The sequence below is a fragment of the Neophocaena asiaeorientalis genome, unplaced genomic scaffold, assembly GCF_003031525.2.
Source record: "Neophocaena asiaeorientalis asiaeorientalis breed wild unplaced genomic scaffold, Neophocaena_asiaeorientalis_V1.1 scaffold461, whole genome shotgun sequence".
Classification (NCBI taxonomy): domain Eukaryota; kingdom Metazoa; phylum Chordata; class Mammalia; order Artiodactyla; family Phocoenidae; genus Neophocaena; species Neophocaena asiaeorientalis.
The window spans coordinates 542,628-559,961 of record NW_020173230.1 but is presented as its reverse complement, the minus strand read 5'-3'; the positions used below and the strand labels follow the sequence as shown (position 1 = coordinate 559,961).

The 17,334-nt window shown below is 42.7% G+C and overlaps 1 protein-coding gene across 3 annotated transcripts in view; it reads right to left on the bottom strand.

Annotated features, from left to right (window-relative positions):
• EIF2AK1 (eukaryotic translation initiation factor 2 alpha kinase 1) overlaps positions 1 to 16,801 on the bottom strand; it is a 30,927-nt gene extending 14,126 nt beyond the window's left edge. Inside the window, exons 1-10 of one of the 3 annotated variants that reach the window (XM_024745297.1) lie at positions 16,621 to 16,801; positions 9,678 to 9,836; positions 6,336 to 6,469; positions 5,074 to 5,111; positions 4,225 to 4,324; positions 3,558 to 3,638; positions 2,572 to 2,671; positions 1,983 to 2,043; positions 1,330 to 1,657; positions 14 to 125 (exon numbers count right to left, since the gene is read on the bottom strand). In XM_024745297.1, the coding sequence (XP_024601065.1) occupies positions 14 to 125; positions 1,330 to 1,657; positions 1,983 to 2,043; positions 2,572 to 2,671; positions 3,558 to 3,638; positions 4,225 to 4,324; positions 5,074 to 5,111; positions 6,336 to 6,469; positions 9,678 to 9,836; positions 16,621 to 16,738 (1,231 nt within the window). In that variant the 5' untranslated portion in view covers positions 16,739 to 16,801. Of the gene's footprint in view, positions 1 to 13; positions 126 to 1,329; positions 1,658 to 1,982; positions 2,044 to 2,571; positions 2,672 to 3,557; positions 3,639 to 4,224; positions 4,325 to 5,073; positions 5,112 to 6,335; positions 6,470 to 9,677; positions 9,837 to 16,538 lie in introns of all 3 variants that reach the window. The other 2 variants (XM_024745298.1, XM_024745299.1) reach the window with 2 other exon arrangements.
• Positions 16,802 to 17,334: the final 533 nt, after the last annotated feature.

Here is a 17,334-nt window from a genome sequence, read left to right as displayed (position 1 = left end):
ACACGGTACTTACATGCGGATTCATCCATGCTCTCCCGGCCCTGCTGGTTCCTCTCTCTGATCCAGTCCCACAGCGAGAGCTCACACAGCTGCATCTGGATGTGAAGCATCAGGTGGTACTGCACCTAGGGGGCGACACACCACTGGCTCCCATCTGCACCACTTAGCGGACAAATGCTCCCCTGCCTACCCTAGGCCGAGCACCAGGCTACGTGCTGTGGACAGAGACTACAGACACAAGCCTGCCCGAGAAGCCCGAAGTCTAGTGAAGGAGACAGAGGAATAAAGCAATACTTAACACAACGCGTCATGACGCAAGTGGGCAGAGGCAGGCCCGGCTGGGGTTAGGCAGGTATTAAATGGAAGAAGCTCTTGAACGTGACAGGGTCCGTGGGCCCGAAACTGTTTAGTCTGCTCTCGAGATAAACAGTTTTTAAAGCTGAAGATACAGCATCAGGCTGGCTGTATGGTATTCTACTACTCTACGGATACCCCAGGGTGTGCACACACTTTATCTGGCTTCACATAACTAACAATTTGTCCAAGAAAAAAGTAAGCAAAAATTAAGCTCACTGTAGCCCATTCAGGAAAATTTCCCAAATGTATTACAGAGCAATGAAATGATTCTGATGAAAAGTCCCTCAAACTCAACTCCTTTATATTTAGGGAACCTACTCAAAGTTTTTTGTGTTTCAGAAAAATACAGAACCCCATATTCCTGGACAGCCAGAATTAATTCTACGTGTGAGTGTACAGATGGTATATACAGTTTTGTGATCCCAACACGACAGGTTATGCGCAGACCCTGTTAACGTTCAAGTTTAAATACTAACACTCAGTAAGGGAGAGAACACCAGCATATCAGTGTGATCCTACTGTAATTACTGTAATTAATTAGGACACTGAAAACTGACCTGGTGGTCCACCTATTCAGACAGCTATTCTGTGTTCTAATAACACGTTCTAAAGTCACGTTCCGAAATACAGAAAACCTTTCTGCAGAAATATATTTTGAAAGCATGGTGCTAACCAACCACAGAAACAGAACGTGTGTGATGCTTCCTGCTCCAGGGTGTACCTATGAGATGCCCCAGTCAGGGAGGTCAGAAAAGGACCAGGAGGAGTTTACTAAGAGAAGGAGGGAGGACCAAATACCCGGGCCACGTGTCAGGAGGCAGCACGAGGGCAGAAGAGCAAGAGCAGAGACAGGGACGGGGAGCTGAGGAGGGAAGCCGCCTGCGGGGCAGGGCCGGCCGCGTCTAATCACCGTCCTCCACGCCGTTATTACAGGGACACAGCAAATGCGCAGGTTCTGGGAAACTCATCTACCTCCGTCTGCCCCAACAAGTTTAAGTTTTCTTCAGAAGATTCCTCAGTGGATGTGAAATTCTCTTCCAGGTCTGAATCATGCTGAAGTGGCAGCCGATGCCCAATGATCGATCTGGAAGACTCGTCAGCCACACCTTTTCCTTGGGGCTCAAGGGACGGTTCAAATTCACCGGCATCTCTTGTGACCACACTGGCGCTGTAGTTCACCAATCTATTATTCTGATTTTCAACGCCAGATTCTCCCAAGGATTTTTCTTCTTCTGGGGTGAATTCGGCGAAGATAATGGATGGGCTGTTACTTTCATCACTTTTAACACCACACTGATCTCTGGAGGCCAAAAAAAAACAGTAAAGATAAAAACCAATGTAAAAAAAGATCCAGTGTACCTCAACTGTTCCTTCAAGCCTGTATGAATCTGACTGGTAAACTGACAAAAGAGACAACCAATCTGTCCAGCAGCAGCATTTACTTAAAAATACTGATGGGAAATACCTGAGAGGAGGAAGAAAATAACTTAACATTTTGTAATGAAAATAAGCAAAAAGAAAGTCTAAAACACTCCTGAGCTCCTAGGTGTAAAAGGCAAAGGCGACCCAAGGCAGGTGACTGGAGGTAACGTCTAGGGTGTGAAAAGACACGGCAGCCCACGTACCTGGGGTCCTCCTGGTCAGAGATCACTTCCAGAGACGGCAACTGAATAGAAATTCTATCTGCTGAACAGAAACAAAAGGAAATCTTCAAGCAGCCCAGTTTTCTAATTTATAGTCAAAGGCAGAGCTAAAATACATAAGTAAGACCAAATGAGACAAGAAGTTAAAAATGTCACGACCTCCTGGCAAAATGCAAATACACCAAGCTTATTCAAATGACCAGCAGATTTTAGAAAAAACAAAAACAGAGCTGTTCAACTATGCGAGGGCTCATCGAACCTTCCGTACAGGACCTGACAGTAAATATTTCAGGTTTTGTGGGCCCTAGGGGACTCTGCTGCCACTACTCAACTCTGCTTTCGTAGCGCAAAAGCAGCCAAAGATAACACATGCGAACGAGCCTGTGTTCTAATAAACTTTACTGACACTGAAATTTGAATTTCATATAATCTTTACAAAATAATTCTTCCTTTAACTCTTTAAAAAAAAAAATTCTCAGCTTGTGGGGTGCACAAAAACAGACGTAGGCCTGATGTCACCCACGGGCTGAAATTTACCAACCCTTCAACTGTTTCATCTAAAACCGCTCACCTTGCCTTTGGGCCATGTGAACATGTTCTATCCAGGCAGTGTGATAGCCTACAATATTAGGATGCTGAAGACCAGCCAGCACCTTAACTTCCCGCAGTACCTGAAGAAGAAACATACTTAGAGCTGGTTTTTACTGACAAATTTGTTAAATGTTCATGGTATTAAATAATACTTGTTCCCTCTGTACGAGGAATCTAGACTGTGTTAAAATAATGGGAATACTTTTGTGAGAGACAAATGCAGTTGTTGTTGTTGTTGTTTTGTGGTACGCGGGCCTCTCACTGTTGTGGCCTCTCCCGTTGCGGAGCACAGGCTCCGGACGCGCAGGCTCAGCAGCCATGGCTCACGGGCCTAGCCGCTCAGCGGCATGTGGGATCTTCCCGGACCGGGGCACGAACCCGTGTCCCCTGCATCGGCAGGCGGACTCTCAATCACTGCGCCACCAGGCAAGCCCTGCAGTTGTTATAGCAACTAAATAACTGACATGCATATAGCACTTTACACTTTTCATAGCTCATATATAATCATTCCCTCATTTCATTCTTACAAGTAAGTCCAGACCTCCAAGGTAAATAAAACCATTCTTGTCACCACTATTTTCAAGGGCAGGAGACAGAAGTGGCTTAGAGGACTAGGTCGTTTGCCTGGGACCACACAGCATGTCAGGGAGAAGACTTGGACCTGAATTGAGCGCCCGTGTTTTTCATAAAAAGCTTGTTATATATTGTATACGAATAGTTTACTTAAAGGATTAATTTCCCTAGCAATGACCCTGAAATGTGGTCAACCTAAAGTGCCTATAAAAAATTTAAGTCAAATAAAAATTTAATCTTGACGTTTATTTTATGGTAACCCATTCCTAGTAAACTGCAATCCATATCACCAAGTATTTCCCAAACACACAAACACACACACACACACACAGACTCTTTCAAAAGGACCTGAATACTCAATTATGCAAAATAAGTAAATGTTTTAAATCATACCTTCATGCAATCTGTTTTAGTTGCACCCTTAATCAGGATTTTTTTAATTGCATAGTACTGACCATCTAATTTATTCCTGACCTAAAAGTAGAGGAAAAGACAAAGTATATTGTACCATTAAATCCAACTGAATAAAGAAAGCTCTTTTAACCTGACCTTAGATAATCCAAAGTAGCCAAAGAGATAAAATTAAGCTAAAAACACACGTCCTGGGGAATTCCCTGGCGGTTCAGTGGTTTGGACTCCACGCTTTATGCATCCCCTTTACTATGTTCAGAGAAGTCAGCCGTAGTCAACTAGACTAATAGTTTTTCCAACTGTACTGAGAGTCCAACTCCTAGAACCTCTAGGTCTGAAGAATGGGAATGTTAGCAAAAAGGCTATGTGCCAAACACAGCAGCAAAACTTTTTCAAGTAATACATTTTTTAATAGAAATTAGCTACAGAACAAAACCTCAAAGTTTCCAGAATCCACCTAAATCACCAACGTGGTTAGGAAAACATTAAAACCTGCCCACATCCCTGTAAATGACAAATCTAAATAAAAAGTAAACATACACGATTTCTAGGAATTTTCCTTTGAGCACGTTAAATAATAATAATGAAAACAACCTCTGCAAACACATTGTTTAGAGTAGGGGGTCAAAACAAATATGTGGGAAACCACCTTGTATACTCTTCCATATCCACCTTTTCCTAAGATGGCAAGCTCTTCAAATTCATTCAAGTAACGTGAAGTTTGTGCTTCAAAGCCTACTTCCCTTGATCTGAAAGTTAAACACAATCAATCAATCAATCCCCAAACATGAGAGAACCAAAATGTTCTAAGACAGACCATGTTCACTGTATTACTAGCCTGGCAAACCTCGTTTATCACTAAACTGTGATAATTTGGAAAGGATGAGCTAAAATGAAAGTTTTCATTCTCTATGAAGAAAACATTTGATAATAAGCTAATCAATAGCGTAATAGAGATATCAAGGGGATCATTAATTTTAAGTATTTTACCAGTAATCAGTATTCCAATTCGAAATTATTGTTTTAATAATTATTAAGTTAATATTATTATTTATTATTATTGTTTTAACAGGAATCCTAAGGACGACTAACAGGCAGGAGTTAAGTAGCTAAGCTCAGTGATAAGCTTACTTAAATTTCTTAATGATTCAGACCAGTTACAGATTTTAAACGAGCGTTTCCTACATACAGCCGAAATTCAGTGGTGCTCCCCTGACAGGGACTGGATGTCAGTGCTCTGAATTAAGGGTGGGGCTTATGGAATCCACATGGAATTGTGGGGGAAGGGTGGTCAAAGAGAGAATGAGAAATCTTACAAAATTTTTAGCAAATCTTAAAGTTTTTAATCTTACAATGTTTTTAATTTTCATAAACTACCCTAACTACGTTATTTTTAATCCCACTACTAATTTCTGATTAATTCAGGATTAATTCTTAATCCCGATTTCTTTTGGATCAGTTTACCCCTTGCATAGTCAAAAAAGTATTCAACACATACCTGATCTTCTGGATATGAGAATTATCCTCACAAGGACCCTAAAATCAAAAAGTTATTTTTAAAAAACATTTTGAAAATTTCATGGAATAAGGAATCTATCAAAACTCAATGTTAGACTAGTATAGATGCTCAAAAGAATATTAAAAAAAAAAACACACCCACCCAATGGCTTTTTCAATATTACTTAAGAGTTTGCAATTGAAGACATTTTTCTCTTAACTAAAAGATCACCCGTGAAAAAGCTATATTCTTGCCATCCAAGGACAAAGCTGAGATTTACCAAGGAGCGCCACCGGCAAACAACGCCAGCTTCCCCTTCACATAAAAGCAGAAACTGACCACTGCTCCTGCGTCACCGTTCCAAGCCCCCAGCACCTTGTGCCTGTATGACTGCATGTGTCTCCCTGCTTCTGCCCTCAGTCCCCTCCTCTGTGTATTCTCAACACAGCAGCTGGGGAGAACCTGTTAAAGTCAGATTATGTCACTCCTGTGCTCAGAACCCTGCAACACTTCTCATTTTACTGAGTGAAAACCAAAGACATTAAAACGGTCTCCAGATCCATCTCCATCTGCCCCTCGGCCCTGCCTCTCCCCCCTTGCTTACTCCACCTCTGCCACTGGCTGCCTGTCAGCCTCACAAACAGGGCAGCACACAGCTGTTCCTCTGCCTGGAATGCTTTCCCTCTGCGTGATTCATTCCTCAACCTCAGCTCCTTGCTCCTGTCTCAGCGAGGTCCTACCTGCCACACCACACAGCCCCTCCCAACATTTTCTAATGCCCTTCACTGCTTTATGTTTCTCCTTAACACTTACCACCACCTAACACCCCATGTATTTTTCTTTTTCTCCTGTTTACTGCCCGCTTGTCAGAACATCGGCTCCCTGAGAGCAGGGACTTTTTTTTTTAATACAGCAGGTTCTCATTAGTTACCTATTTTATACCTATTAGTGTAGATATGTCAATCCCAATCTCCCAATTCATCCCACCACCACCCCCGCCCCAGGGCAGGGACTTTTATTTTGCTCACTGCCTGAACCCCAGCTCCTACAAGAGAGCCTAACACATAGCAGCCATTCGATAAACATATAATGTTGAATAAACCTATGTTATAATCAGGATTTCAGAATGCTTTAAAATACAGTTCTCGGGCTTCCCTGGTGGCGCATAAAAAAAAAAAAAAAAAAAAAAAAAAAAAAAAAATACAGTTCTCTTGAAATAAAAATGTTTTTATCACACTCCAAGTACATTTCTTAGTGCTTACCTTACGAACTCTCTCCTTAGCTGACCTCATTAAGTGCATAATAGCTCTGCTGTGATGTAGCCTCAAGGAGCTAAACTCACCACTACACGCGAAGGATGACAGCAGCCCCATTTTGATAAAGGTCTGACAAAGTACTATAAAAAAATATGGAAAACAATTATTAGAAAGGCCATCAATGAGATGGCAATTTTCAAGAAAACACAGAAAATAAAGAGTCATAATGATAGCCTCTATAAGAAAAAAGTTATGTTTACGCACGCATTACAGCTTGGGGGCTGATTCTCTGAAGAGATGGAATGATTGGTTACACTCGATCAGGGGCTCATCTGTTATTTCTTACCTGACACTCTACATTCTACAGTCATTTGTTTACCGTGCTTGGTCAGTCAGTAAAGTACTAAGTTCTGTTTTTAAAAAAGGCAAGAAAAAAAAAAAAAAGGAGGGCGAGGGGTAGAATATATAAATAAATAAAAATTTAAAAGGCAGGAGTGGAAACAAATGATTAGAACTGACAACAAAAGTGAATACGAACTGTTGTTTTCAATTACGGAATATCCTTAACCAACACACAAAGAGCACATCTGAGATGTGTGTACAGACCAAATACCCGGGGGGGAAGTCAAGTCTTGAGTCACAAGACGAGGCTGCTCAGAAAAAGAAGTTTCTACGGTAGTGCTTGGTTTTTACTCGTTCAAGGAATACAGGTACTATAGAGAAAATTCTATGTGAAAAACTCTCCATTTAGACTGTCAACTAACTAAACCACATGAAAAACATTTACTTAAATATCCTTTATTTTGAACACCATGACACGAAGGAAGAAAGGAAACCAAAATTCACAGTCAGAAGAGGGAAACAGTACGTAAAAGGTAATAATGATATTAACACTCTCATTTCTCTTTAAAAAATAATCAACTTTTTATTAAAGTTCAGGCTTTAAAAAGGCTGTATATAAGGAATTTTAAAACATCTTAAAACCAGCAAGATTCACAGCTTTGCTTTAATCAGGAGCGAGATACTATATTAAAAGCATTATAGGACTTCCCTGGTGGCGCAGTGGTTAAGAATCCGCCTGCCAATGCAGGGGACATGGGTTCAATCCCTGGTCCGGGAAGGTCCCACATGCCACGGAGCAACTAAGCCCGTGAGCCGCAGCTACGGAAGCCAGCACACCTAGAGCTTGTGCTCTGCAACAAGAGAAGCCAGTGCAGTGAGAAGCCCGCGCACCGCAAGGAAGAGTAGCCCCTACTCGCTGCAACTAGAGAAAGCCCACATGCAGCAACAAAGACACAACGCAGCCAAAAATAAATAAATAAATTTATTTAAAAAAAAAAAAAAAAGCATTATAATCTGCTTCTCTATACCAGAAAATAATCCCCGGGTTTGGAACCTACAGAACACCCCCTTTTGTACGACCTACCCCCCCAACACATATTCAAGAAAATAAGTGTATACTGGACAAATAACAATTTTTACCATTTCTTATATCCCATGAAGCTTATCAAAATAATTACCTTTAACTAAAAACATTATGTTCTTCTAAGATCACATAAAAATATCTGTAAATTTAAGGCTTTCTAACACCAAACAAGACTTGGGAAGACTTCTGGGAGAAAAGACACTTAGAATCTGTGGTGTGGGCTCCTCAAGAGTTCAGTCTATGAAGCTGAACCAGAAATGCCATAATCTGTAATTCTACTCATTTCTGTGCTTGGTCCTCAGACAAGTAACCGATGGCAGGAATAAACATTTTCAACCACTGTGATTATTTTGATCGTTGTCTCGGGCTACTGACACATAGCTCCACAGTTATAAAACTCTTATCATCTTCTGAGTGATGGGGGTATTAGGAGCATCTTTTGTCTTAATATTTGGTCTCTGACCTCAGTTCCTGACACAAGAGCTTCTCAGAGCCTTGGAGTCTCCAGTGATGAGTCTTTTTGTATGCTAATGAGATGACTGGTGGCTGGAGCCCCTAGGTCACTTCAGGATGGGGGCTGGTCCCCAGAAAGACCAAGCCTTGATTAGAAGCTGAGAACTTTCCACTTCACGCCCCCATCTTCCAGGGAGGGGAGAAGGGCTGGAGACTGAGTTAATAATCAAGCATACCAACGTGATGAAGCCTCAATAAAAAATCCCTAAAGGACTGGGTGGGTGGACACATCCACTTGCCAGGAGGGTGGGGAACCCAAACTCTGTGGGGACAGAAGGTAGAGCACTCTGGACCCTCAGGACCTCACCCTGTGTGCCTCTGCATCCTTTATCATATCCTTTATTATAATAAACTGGTAAGCATAAGTAAGTGTCTCGGGCTTCCCTGGTGGCACAGTGGTTGAGAATCCGCCTGCCAATGAAAGGGACACAGGTTCGAGCCCTGGTCCGGGAAGATCCCACGTGTCGCGGAGCAACTAAGCCCGTGCACCACAGCTACTGAGCCTGCGCTCTAGAGCCCACAAGCCACAACTACTGAAGCCCGCGTGCCTACTGCCTGTGCTCCAACACAAGAGAAACCACCGTAATGAGAAGCCCGCACACCGCAATGAAGAGTAGCCCCGGCTTGCCACAACTAGAGAAAGCCCACGCACAGCAACGAAGACCCAACACAGCCAAAATAAATAAATAAATTTATTTTTTTTAAAAAGTAAGTGTCTGCCTGAGTACTGTGAGCTGTTATAGCAAATTATCAAACCTGAGGAGGGGCACTGGGAACCCCCAATTTGGAGCCAAGTCAGACACAAGTGTGGGTAATCTGAGAACCTAGGGACCTCCTACTTTCGACTGGCATCTGAAATGAGGACAGTCTTGTAGGACTGAGCCCTTAACATGCCACATCTGACACCAACTCCAGGGAGACAGTGTCGGAAGTGAATTGTAAGACACCCAGCTGGTGTCAGAAGAACTGGTCCGGGTGGGAGGAAAGATCCACACATTTGGTGTCGGAAGTATTCAATGTGTAGAGGAAAACAGTTTCCTTCAACGACGCAAAACACAACCGTTCAGGGCTCTGGGCAAAAACAAGTTCCGAATCAATACCTGGGATTTTCATGTACCTGTTCACCAACTAAACCGTAATAGATCTTCGAAAATTGCATGAATTATCACTTATAAATCAAAAAGAACTACCTTTTAAATACACACAATTTTGTGGTGATTAATCTTTTGCAGGGTCCCCAGGGAGGATATTCATAAGGAATTACCCAAAGGAAAACATAAAATAAATTTACAGGATGTACTACTAAGGCTTATTTCAAATTTTTATATACCAGCTGCTTCTCTGACAGCATTAAACAACAGAGTAATTTTACAAGTTTTATTTAGCAAGGTTAATGTATTCTTACTAACATTTAAACACCTGTCTTGAATGAAGCAGGTTTGGTTCGTGCACATGGCTCAAGTGTTCCAGCAGAGAAACCAGCAACAGCTGGTTTGCAACTGAAAAAGGGAAGGTCGGCTGCTGTAGGGGTCCTTTCAGCACCTGGAGTTCTGCGGGAACATCAGATTCTGCAAATTAAAAAAGGAAAAAAATTTTAAGAATGGTAAACATATCTCATAATGACAAAACAGCATATTCTAACTAGGAAAACACATTATTTAAATTTAAGGAAATAAAAAGCAAAACAGTAGTTACGGTGAGTGGGGTTAATCAAGACAGACATTCTGGAATTGAGTTTTGAGTTGAATCCTGGAAGGACTAGCAGAGAGATGCCAGTTCGGGAAGGGAGGAAGTGCTGGTTAGGGATGATGTGTACAAAGGTAGAAACAAATAAATATTCCAGCAAACAAGCAAGGAAGCAGGAACAGGATGGCTTCCTTCCTTCGAGAAGCAGAGAGAAAGAAGTTTGGCAGCAAAGAAAGGGAAAGGGAGGAAGAACGGAATCTTTACTCTGAGCTACACACTATGGACCAGGTGTTTTATATGCACAATGTCATCGAATCCTCCCGAAACGCCCTATGTTACCATTCCCATTTTACAGATGCAGACACTGATCTCATTGAGAGGTTAAGGAACAAGTTAGCAGGCAGATCAGACTGACTCCCAAGTCCATCCTCTTTCCACTGAACAAGACCAAGCGGACAGCTGAGTTGGCACTTAAAGCTGACAGTCGTTAAGTTCTCACGCACTGTTTAATACGTTATTTAACAGGCCAAAAACCCAATGCAGGAAACATGTTTGAGGAAACTGTTCTGGACACGTGATAGGTAGCCTGGAAGGAGACATGCAAGAGTCAACAAGAAGGGGCTTCCCTGGTGGCACAGTGGTTAAGAATCAGCCTGCCAATGCAGAGCACACAGGTTCGATCCCCGGTCCGGGAAGATCCCACATGCCGCGGAGCAACTAAGTCCGTGCGCCACAACTACTGAGCCTGCGCTCTGGAGCCCGTGAGCCACAACTACTGAGCCCACGCGCCACAACTACTGAGCCCACGCACCACAACTACTGAGCCTGTGCTCTAGAGCCCACGAACCTAGAGCCCATGCTCCGCAACAAGAGAAGCCACAGCAATGAGAAGCCCGCGCACGGCAACGAAGAGTAGCCCCCTCTCGCCGCAACGAGAGAAAGCCTGCGCGCAGCAATGAAGACCCAACACAGCCAAAAATGAACTTAAAAAATAAAATAAAATAAATTAAAAAAAAAAAGAGTCAACAAGAAGTCAGGGTGACCCTATAAAGCAGGTAAGTGACAGAAACGTGGAGGAAAGGACAGGTCCCAGAGATACCAAGAAAGAAATGGATGGGTCAGGATTTAAAACAGTAGGAATGAGAGGAAGGAGAGGTTAACAAGAGTGAAAACTGGTAAGAGGGGCTGTTGGAGGAAAGATGAGCTCAAACTCAGGAGCCGCTGACCCAGCTGGAAATGCCCTGTGGAGATAGAGCCCAGGTATCCTACACCTTCTCAAATCAGCCCCAGTCCAAACATTTTATTCCACGCTTCTCTATCAACTACTAAAGGTCCTGGAAGAGAGAGGTTTTCAAATCGAGACTTCATTCACCAATTCACCTCTCCGACCTGTAGGTGGCCCAAAAAAGACCTGCATGAATGGAGATGTGTTATTCATTTTAAATGAATACTTATTGCCTGAATATGAGAAAGAAAAAGAATGGAAAACGTGGCCATGTAAAAACTTCTCTATGTAAAGACATCTTAAAGTTAAAATATGAATCACAAAATCAGATACAGTACAGATACCTTTACTGTACATGACAAGAAAACGGGAATAAAATTTATATAGCACTCTTACAAGCTAGTAAGAAAATGAAGCACAATTAAAATTCAAATAGGCTTAACAAAACTAGTGGGTAATGACATACATAGTAAAATAACCACAGTACAAGAGTTTGCCATCAGACTGGTAACTATTTAAAGCCTGGACTCCTTGGTATTAAGGGCACAGAAAACTAGACACTTTCAAACACAAGGGGGTGTTTGCAACCTTTGACAATACACTGTAGAATTTCACGTGTGCAAAACTTTACTTTTGGAAATGTAAACCAAGGAAATAATTAAACAAAGCACAACAAATATACATGTACAAGGTGTTCAGGGTAACAAAGTATTAAAAATTTGTTAGGGGCTTCCCTGGTGGCGCAGTGGTTGAGAGTCTGCCTGCCAATGCAGGGGACACGGGTTCAAGCCCTGGTCTGGGAAGATCCCACATGCCGCGGAGCAACTAGGCCCGTGAGCCACAACTACTGAGCCTGCGCGTCTGGAGCCTGTGCTCTGCAACAAGAGAGGCCGCGATAGTGAGAGGCCACCGCGCCGCGATAAGGACTGGCCCCCGCTCATTGCAATAGAGAAAGCCCTTGCACAGAAACGAAGACCAAACACAGCCATAAATAAATAAATAAATAATAAAATTTAAAAAAAAAAAAAAAAATTTGTTAAACAAGTTATACACATATAATAGAATACTATGTAGCTGTTATAAATGATGGTGTATAGAAAGATAATCATAAATAATCCTGTATCAAGTCAAAGAAGCAGGCCATAGACAGTAACACTAATGAAGCTGAGGGAGATAGCTTCATACAAACCAATGCAACTTTTCTGGTTATCATTTTAGCAAAACATATCAAAACTGTTTTTAATATTTTTCTTTGACCCAACAAATCCTACTTCTGTGGGTCTATTCTAAAGAAATAATCAGATATTAACAAAGATTTATGTATACACATGTCAAACCCATCATTATTTCTAATGGTAAAAAAAAAGATAAATCTGTTTTCCACCAATACAGCGAAGATTAAATAAATGATGGTACAGAATGTGATGGTCTTAAAATAACGTTCTTAAAGACTAATTTGTCACAAGAAAATGCTAATAGAAGTTCACATTTAAAAAGCAACATAAGGTAATTCCCTGGTGGTCCAGTGGTTAGGACTCTGAGCTTTCACTACCGGGGCCTGGGTTCAACCCCTGGTCAGGGAACTAAGATCCCACAAGCCGCAAGGCATGGCCAAAAAATAAAACTAAAATAAAAAGCAACATAAAACTTTTACAATCACGATTTTAAAATATATTTATTCTATATCTATATAAATGTACACACACAAAAAGAATGGAAACAGACCGAAATCTCTGCCCCCTGTGTTTTCAATGAAAGAGGCTACAAAAAGAAATTACAGTGAGCAAGCTGTTTTATAGTCTGCCTTTTTGATCCTTAATATCTAGGCATCTACCTGGCATACAGCAACTCTCAGGAAATATTTGCAAATGAATACACCAAATTATTAGCAGTGAGTTCTCCTCAGAGATGTGAATATATACACTTTCCCCTCTTCTTCCTTTATGCCTTTAAATTTTGCACATGACTTCTCTAAATTTTTATCTTATCTGGACGACGAAATCAGACAGAAATCTTGAATCCATTCAGAATACCTTTCTTTGACAAACAGTTTTAAGTGCAAAATTCACCCAAAAAATTGTCTCTAGCTAAGCCAAAATGCAATGTTTGTATATTTAAATGACAAACAGTAATCTCTGGGCAATGAGATTATGGTTTTCCTAATTTTCTTCTTCATGCTTTTCCACATTTTTAACATACTCTGTAACGTGAAAAAAATTTTTAAGTACTGAATCGTCAACAGTGGTGAGATTTTTTTGGGAGGGTTTTCTGCTTCTACACTTTCCTATTTTTTTTTTTTTTTTTTTGCGGTACGCGGGCCTCTCACTGTTGTGGCCTCTCCCGTTGCAGAGCACAGGCTCCGGACGCGCAGGCTCAGCGGCCATGGCTCACGGGCCCAGCCGCTCCGCGGCACGTGGGATCTTCCCGGGCCGGGGCACGAACCCGTGTCCCCTGCATCGGCAGGCGGACTCTCAACCACTGCGCCACCAGGGAAACCCTACACTTTCCTATTTTTATACTCTCCTATTTTCTACAATGAGAAAATCTACTTTTTAATAAAAAACAAAAAAGAATGGTTGCTCAGTGGAGTCAACTGAACCTAACAAATCAAGAAAATGACAACTTTAAAAAGACCAATGGACAGACACCCAAATGCAGGAAGGAGTAAAACTGAAAGGAAATGAAGGCTGAGGCTAAAAGCTTCCCATTTCACAGTTCTGGTCAAGAGAAAAGGAAGAGGTTAAGTGGCTAAAAGGAAAGGTGAGGTCAAGTTCTCTTATTAAAGAGTAGGAAATGGTATCTAAACCCGATGTGCATTAGAGTTCTAGAATTCTGCCAAGAAGGAGGGGAGTAAAACAAACAGGAAAGGGATGAACTGATTCAACCTCATGAGGGAAGTATGATCCAAATGGTCCATTATTAAATTAAAGAACCTGTAGAATTAATCTGAGGTAAAAACATTTGTGTCAGATGAAAGAAGGCAAATGAATGAGTCTGACAATGGGCTTACTGTCGGCCCTCCTTCTAACGCTGTGCTGTTCCACAGGAAAAAAAAACATGCAGAAACTCTGATCAAAGGCTGATGTTGGCTCCAGGAGACTCCCTACAGGATGAGTTGCTAAAGAACACAGGTGTTACTTATATCTAGGTTGCAACTTTTCTGACACTACCATTGGCGGGCAGAGTGACCTCCTCACATCAATACAGACGACGGTCGAGAAATCGTCTACCTACTGTTTGAAGTCTAGAAATGAAACTACATTTCTCACAGACCTAACTTTTCATATAAAAAGATAAAGTATGTCTGGACACTCTGGGCTTCTTTGGAAGAAAAGGCAATATGTAAATGCAGCAATATTATTAGTAACCAGAGGAGGAAATTTTTAGAAGCTTATCGACGATCACTCCCTTCAAGAATAATCTTCGGTTTGCAGAAAACCTTATCACAATGTTACAGAACAGACAGACTTGCCTGTTTACCGCTGGGACTTCTATGACATAATGCTTTACGCATCATTGAGCTGCTATAATATGACACGCGGAAAAAATCAGTTTGCCCATTAAAAAGTAGTTAGCTTACAACTGTCCTGTGCTAAGGGCCTACTTAAATCGCCCTCACAGTCTGTTTTTGTTTCTCTTTAAGATCAAGAATTGTAGGTAGTAATAAGGATGAAAATCAAAGAATTTAAGGAATAAATTAAGACCTTTTCGACTCGGCTTGCACCTTTAAATCCCTACAACATGTTAATATTTGTTTCATCCTTCAACTTAACGTGTATTCTCTGTAATCATTCTATTCGAACTACCACATAGTAAAAACCTCCTTGAACCAATGTATTCATTTTTTATGGCACAATTTTATTTTAAAAGTGGCCATACAGGGACTTCCCTGGTGGTCCAGTGGTAAAGAATCCACCTTACAATGCAAGGGACGTGGGTTCGATCCTCGGACAGGGAACTAAGATCCCACGTGCCACAGGGTAACTAAGCCCGCGTGCCTCAACTAGAGCCCACTGAACCCTGGAGCCTGTGTGCTACAACTGGAGAGAAAAAACCCACACGCCACAACTAGAGAGAAGCCCACGTGCCGCAACAAGAAGATCCCATATGCCGCAACTAAGACCCGACGCACCCAAAAAATTAATTAATTAATTAAAGTCCATACACACTACTATATATAAAATAGGTAAACAACAAGGACCTACTGTATAGCACAGGGAACTATACTCAACATCTTGTAATAACCTATAATAGAAAAGAAACTGAAAAAGAATATATATGTATAACTGAACCACTTTGCTATACACCTGAAACTAACACAACATTGTAAATTAACTATAATTCAATTTTTTTTAAGTGTTCATCCACTAAGCAAAAAAAAAACGACCACATTCTGAGAACTTGGGATATTTGTTGCTACTGGGTTACAGAATATCGATACCTATACTACCACCATCAATATATTTACTTTTTAAATACATGCTTTCCCCACGCCCCTATTTTTAGTTGTCCAATATCTAAACTGAGCAGACGTGACATACCAGACTCTCTCGATTTTGGCCCCTATTTAATCTTAGTTCTGCTCATAATTACATGCTGTAATGCTCACTCCCAATCCTTATGTTGATGTCTGCAAGGGCTTAGCCAACTACAAATGTTACAGGGTAGACTGTCCACATGAAACCTCCCTCCCTTCTGATACCAATTGCAAGTCTGGAAAAGTTCTCCAAATCACGCTCGTGTTCAATTAAAAAAAAAATTTCTTTTTGCCAAAACAACTGGTTGCAGCTAAAGAGCCAATTGCACTTTCATTAAAACATTAGATACTCTGAACTCGTTAGACTCAATGCTGTAAGTACCTCTCGTTTTACGAATAACTTGACTGACTTTGCCGACTTAGCCCTATCTCCTAGAAACCAAAAGCCTCAAGAAAACTCGGGCGTTTTTTTTTTTTAACCGAAGAGGATGATGTCCATACTGCCTCACTATGAGAAGTCTTTAGCTACGCGATTAGTGAAGCAAAAGACAAGAGACGCTACAAATTAAAACTCTTAACCCAAACTGTTCTGCGCATAGGGTCTGCAGAGTTCCATTCCAGTAGTTTACAAAGTTCAAGCTCATCGCCCGACAACACCCCGGGGCTCAGGTGCTGGAAAACAGTCCAGCACGTCCGCAGCCCCGAGTCCACAGAGGAAATACAGAAATGTAAACGATCGACCGAGCTGCAGACACCTGTTTCAACACGAGTTCACCTAACCCAGACGGCCCGCCCGCCGCCCGCATACGGCACCGCTGGGTCCCGGTTCAAGCCCGGATCCAGACGAATTTGTCCAGGTCCTGGGCCGAACCTCGCAGCTACCTGCCCGCCCCGGGAATGAAGGTGGACGGGGGCGGGGAGGGCCGCCGCCGCCGCCGCCGCCGCCGCATTCCGGGTCCCTCACCATCATACTTGGGGTCCGAGCCCTCGGCCGGGAAGTCGATGGCAGGCGGCGCAGGCACAGCCCCTGCCGCGTCGCCCTCCGCCTCGCGCTCTCGGGCCCCCAAGATACCCCCCAGCATCGCCCGCCGCGCGCGGGCTGCAAGCTAGCCCTCCCGCCACCCAAGCACCGCCTCCCTATTTACTCCCAGCTGCCGCCACCGGATCCGGAAGTAGCCCCTCGGAAGGCGGAAGACCTGCCCGCCCCCCGGGCGCTTGAGGGGGCGGACCCTGCCGCATGCCACCGCCCCGCCCCTTCCCCTTCGAGGAGGGCGGCTGGTCCAGTGTCGGCGCACGCCAGGTGCTGGCGCGTGGTGGGCTTCTCTGCTGGCGGCGGCTGGCGCGGCGTTGCGGGAGGAATTGGGTGGCCCCCACGTGGGGTCAACCCCGGCCTTTACTCCCTGCGGTTAAGCCCCACTATCCTCGAGACCTGAACACCCGACGAGTCAGCGCTCTCACTTCTCACGCCAAGACTCGGGTGCTAGTGTAAGAATCGGATGTCTGCAGGGACGCTGATCCAAATGTTTACTTTTTGCGGAAACAGCGGTGACTGTTCATTTGTCATTTTTTTTTTTTTTTTAAAATCAAAAGCATCTGCAAGACTCGTCTCAAGGAGAACTGAACGTATTTTGGTGAACCGTTAGGCCACAGAAAAACGGGAAATGCCAAATAGATTCCA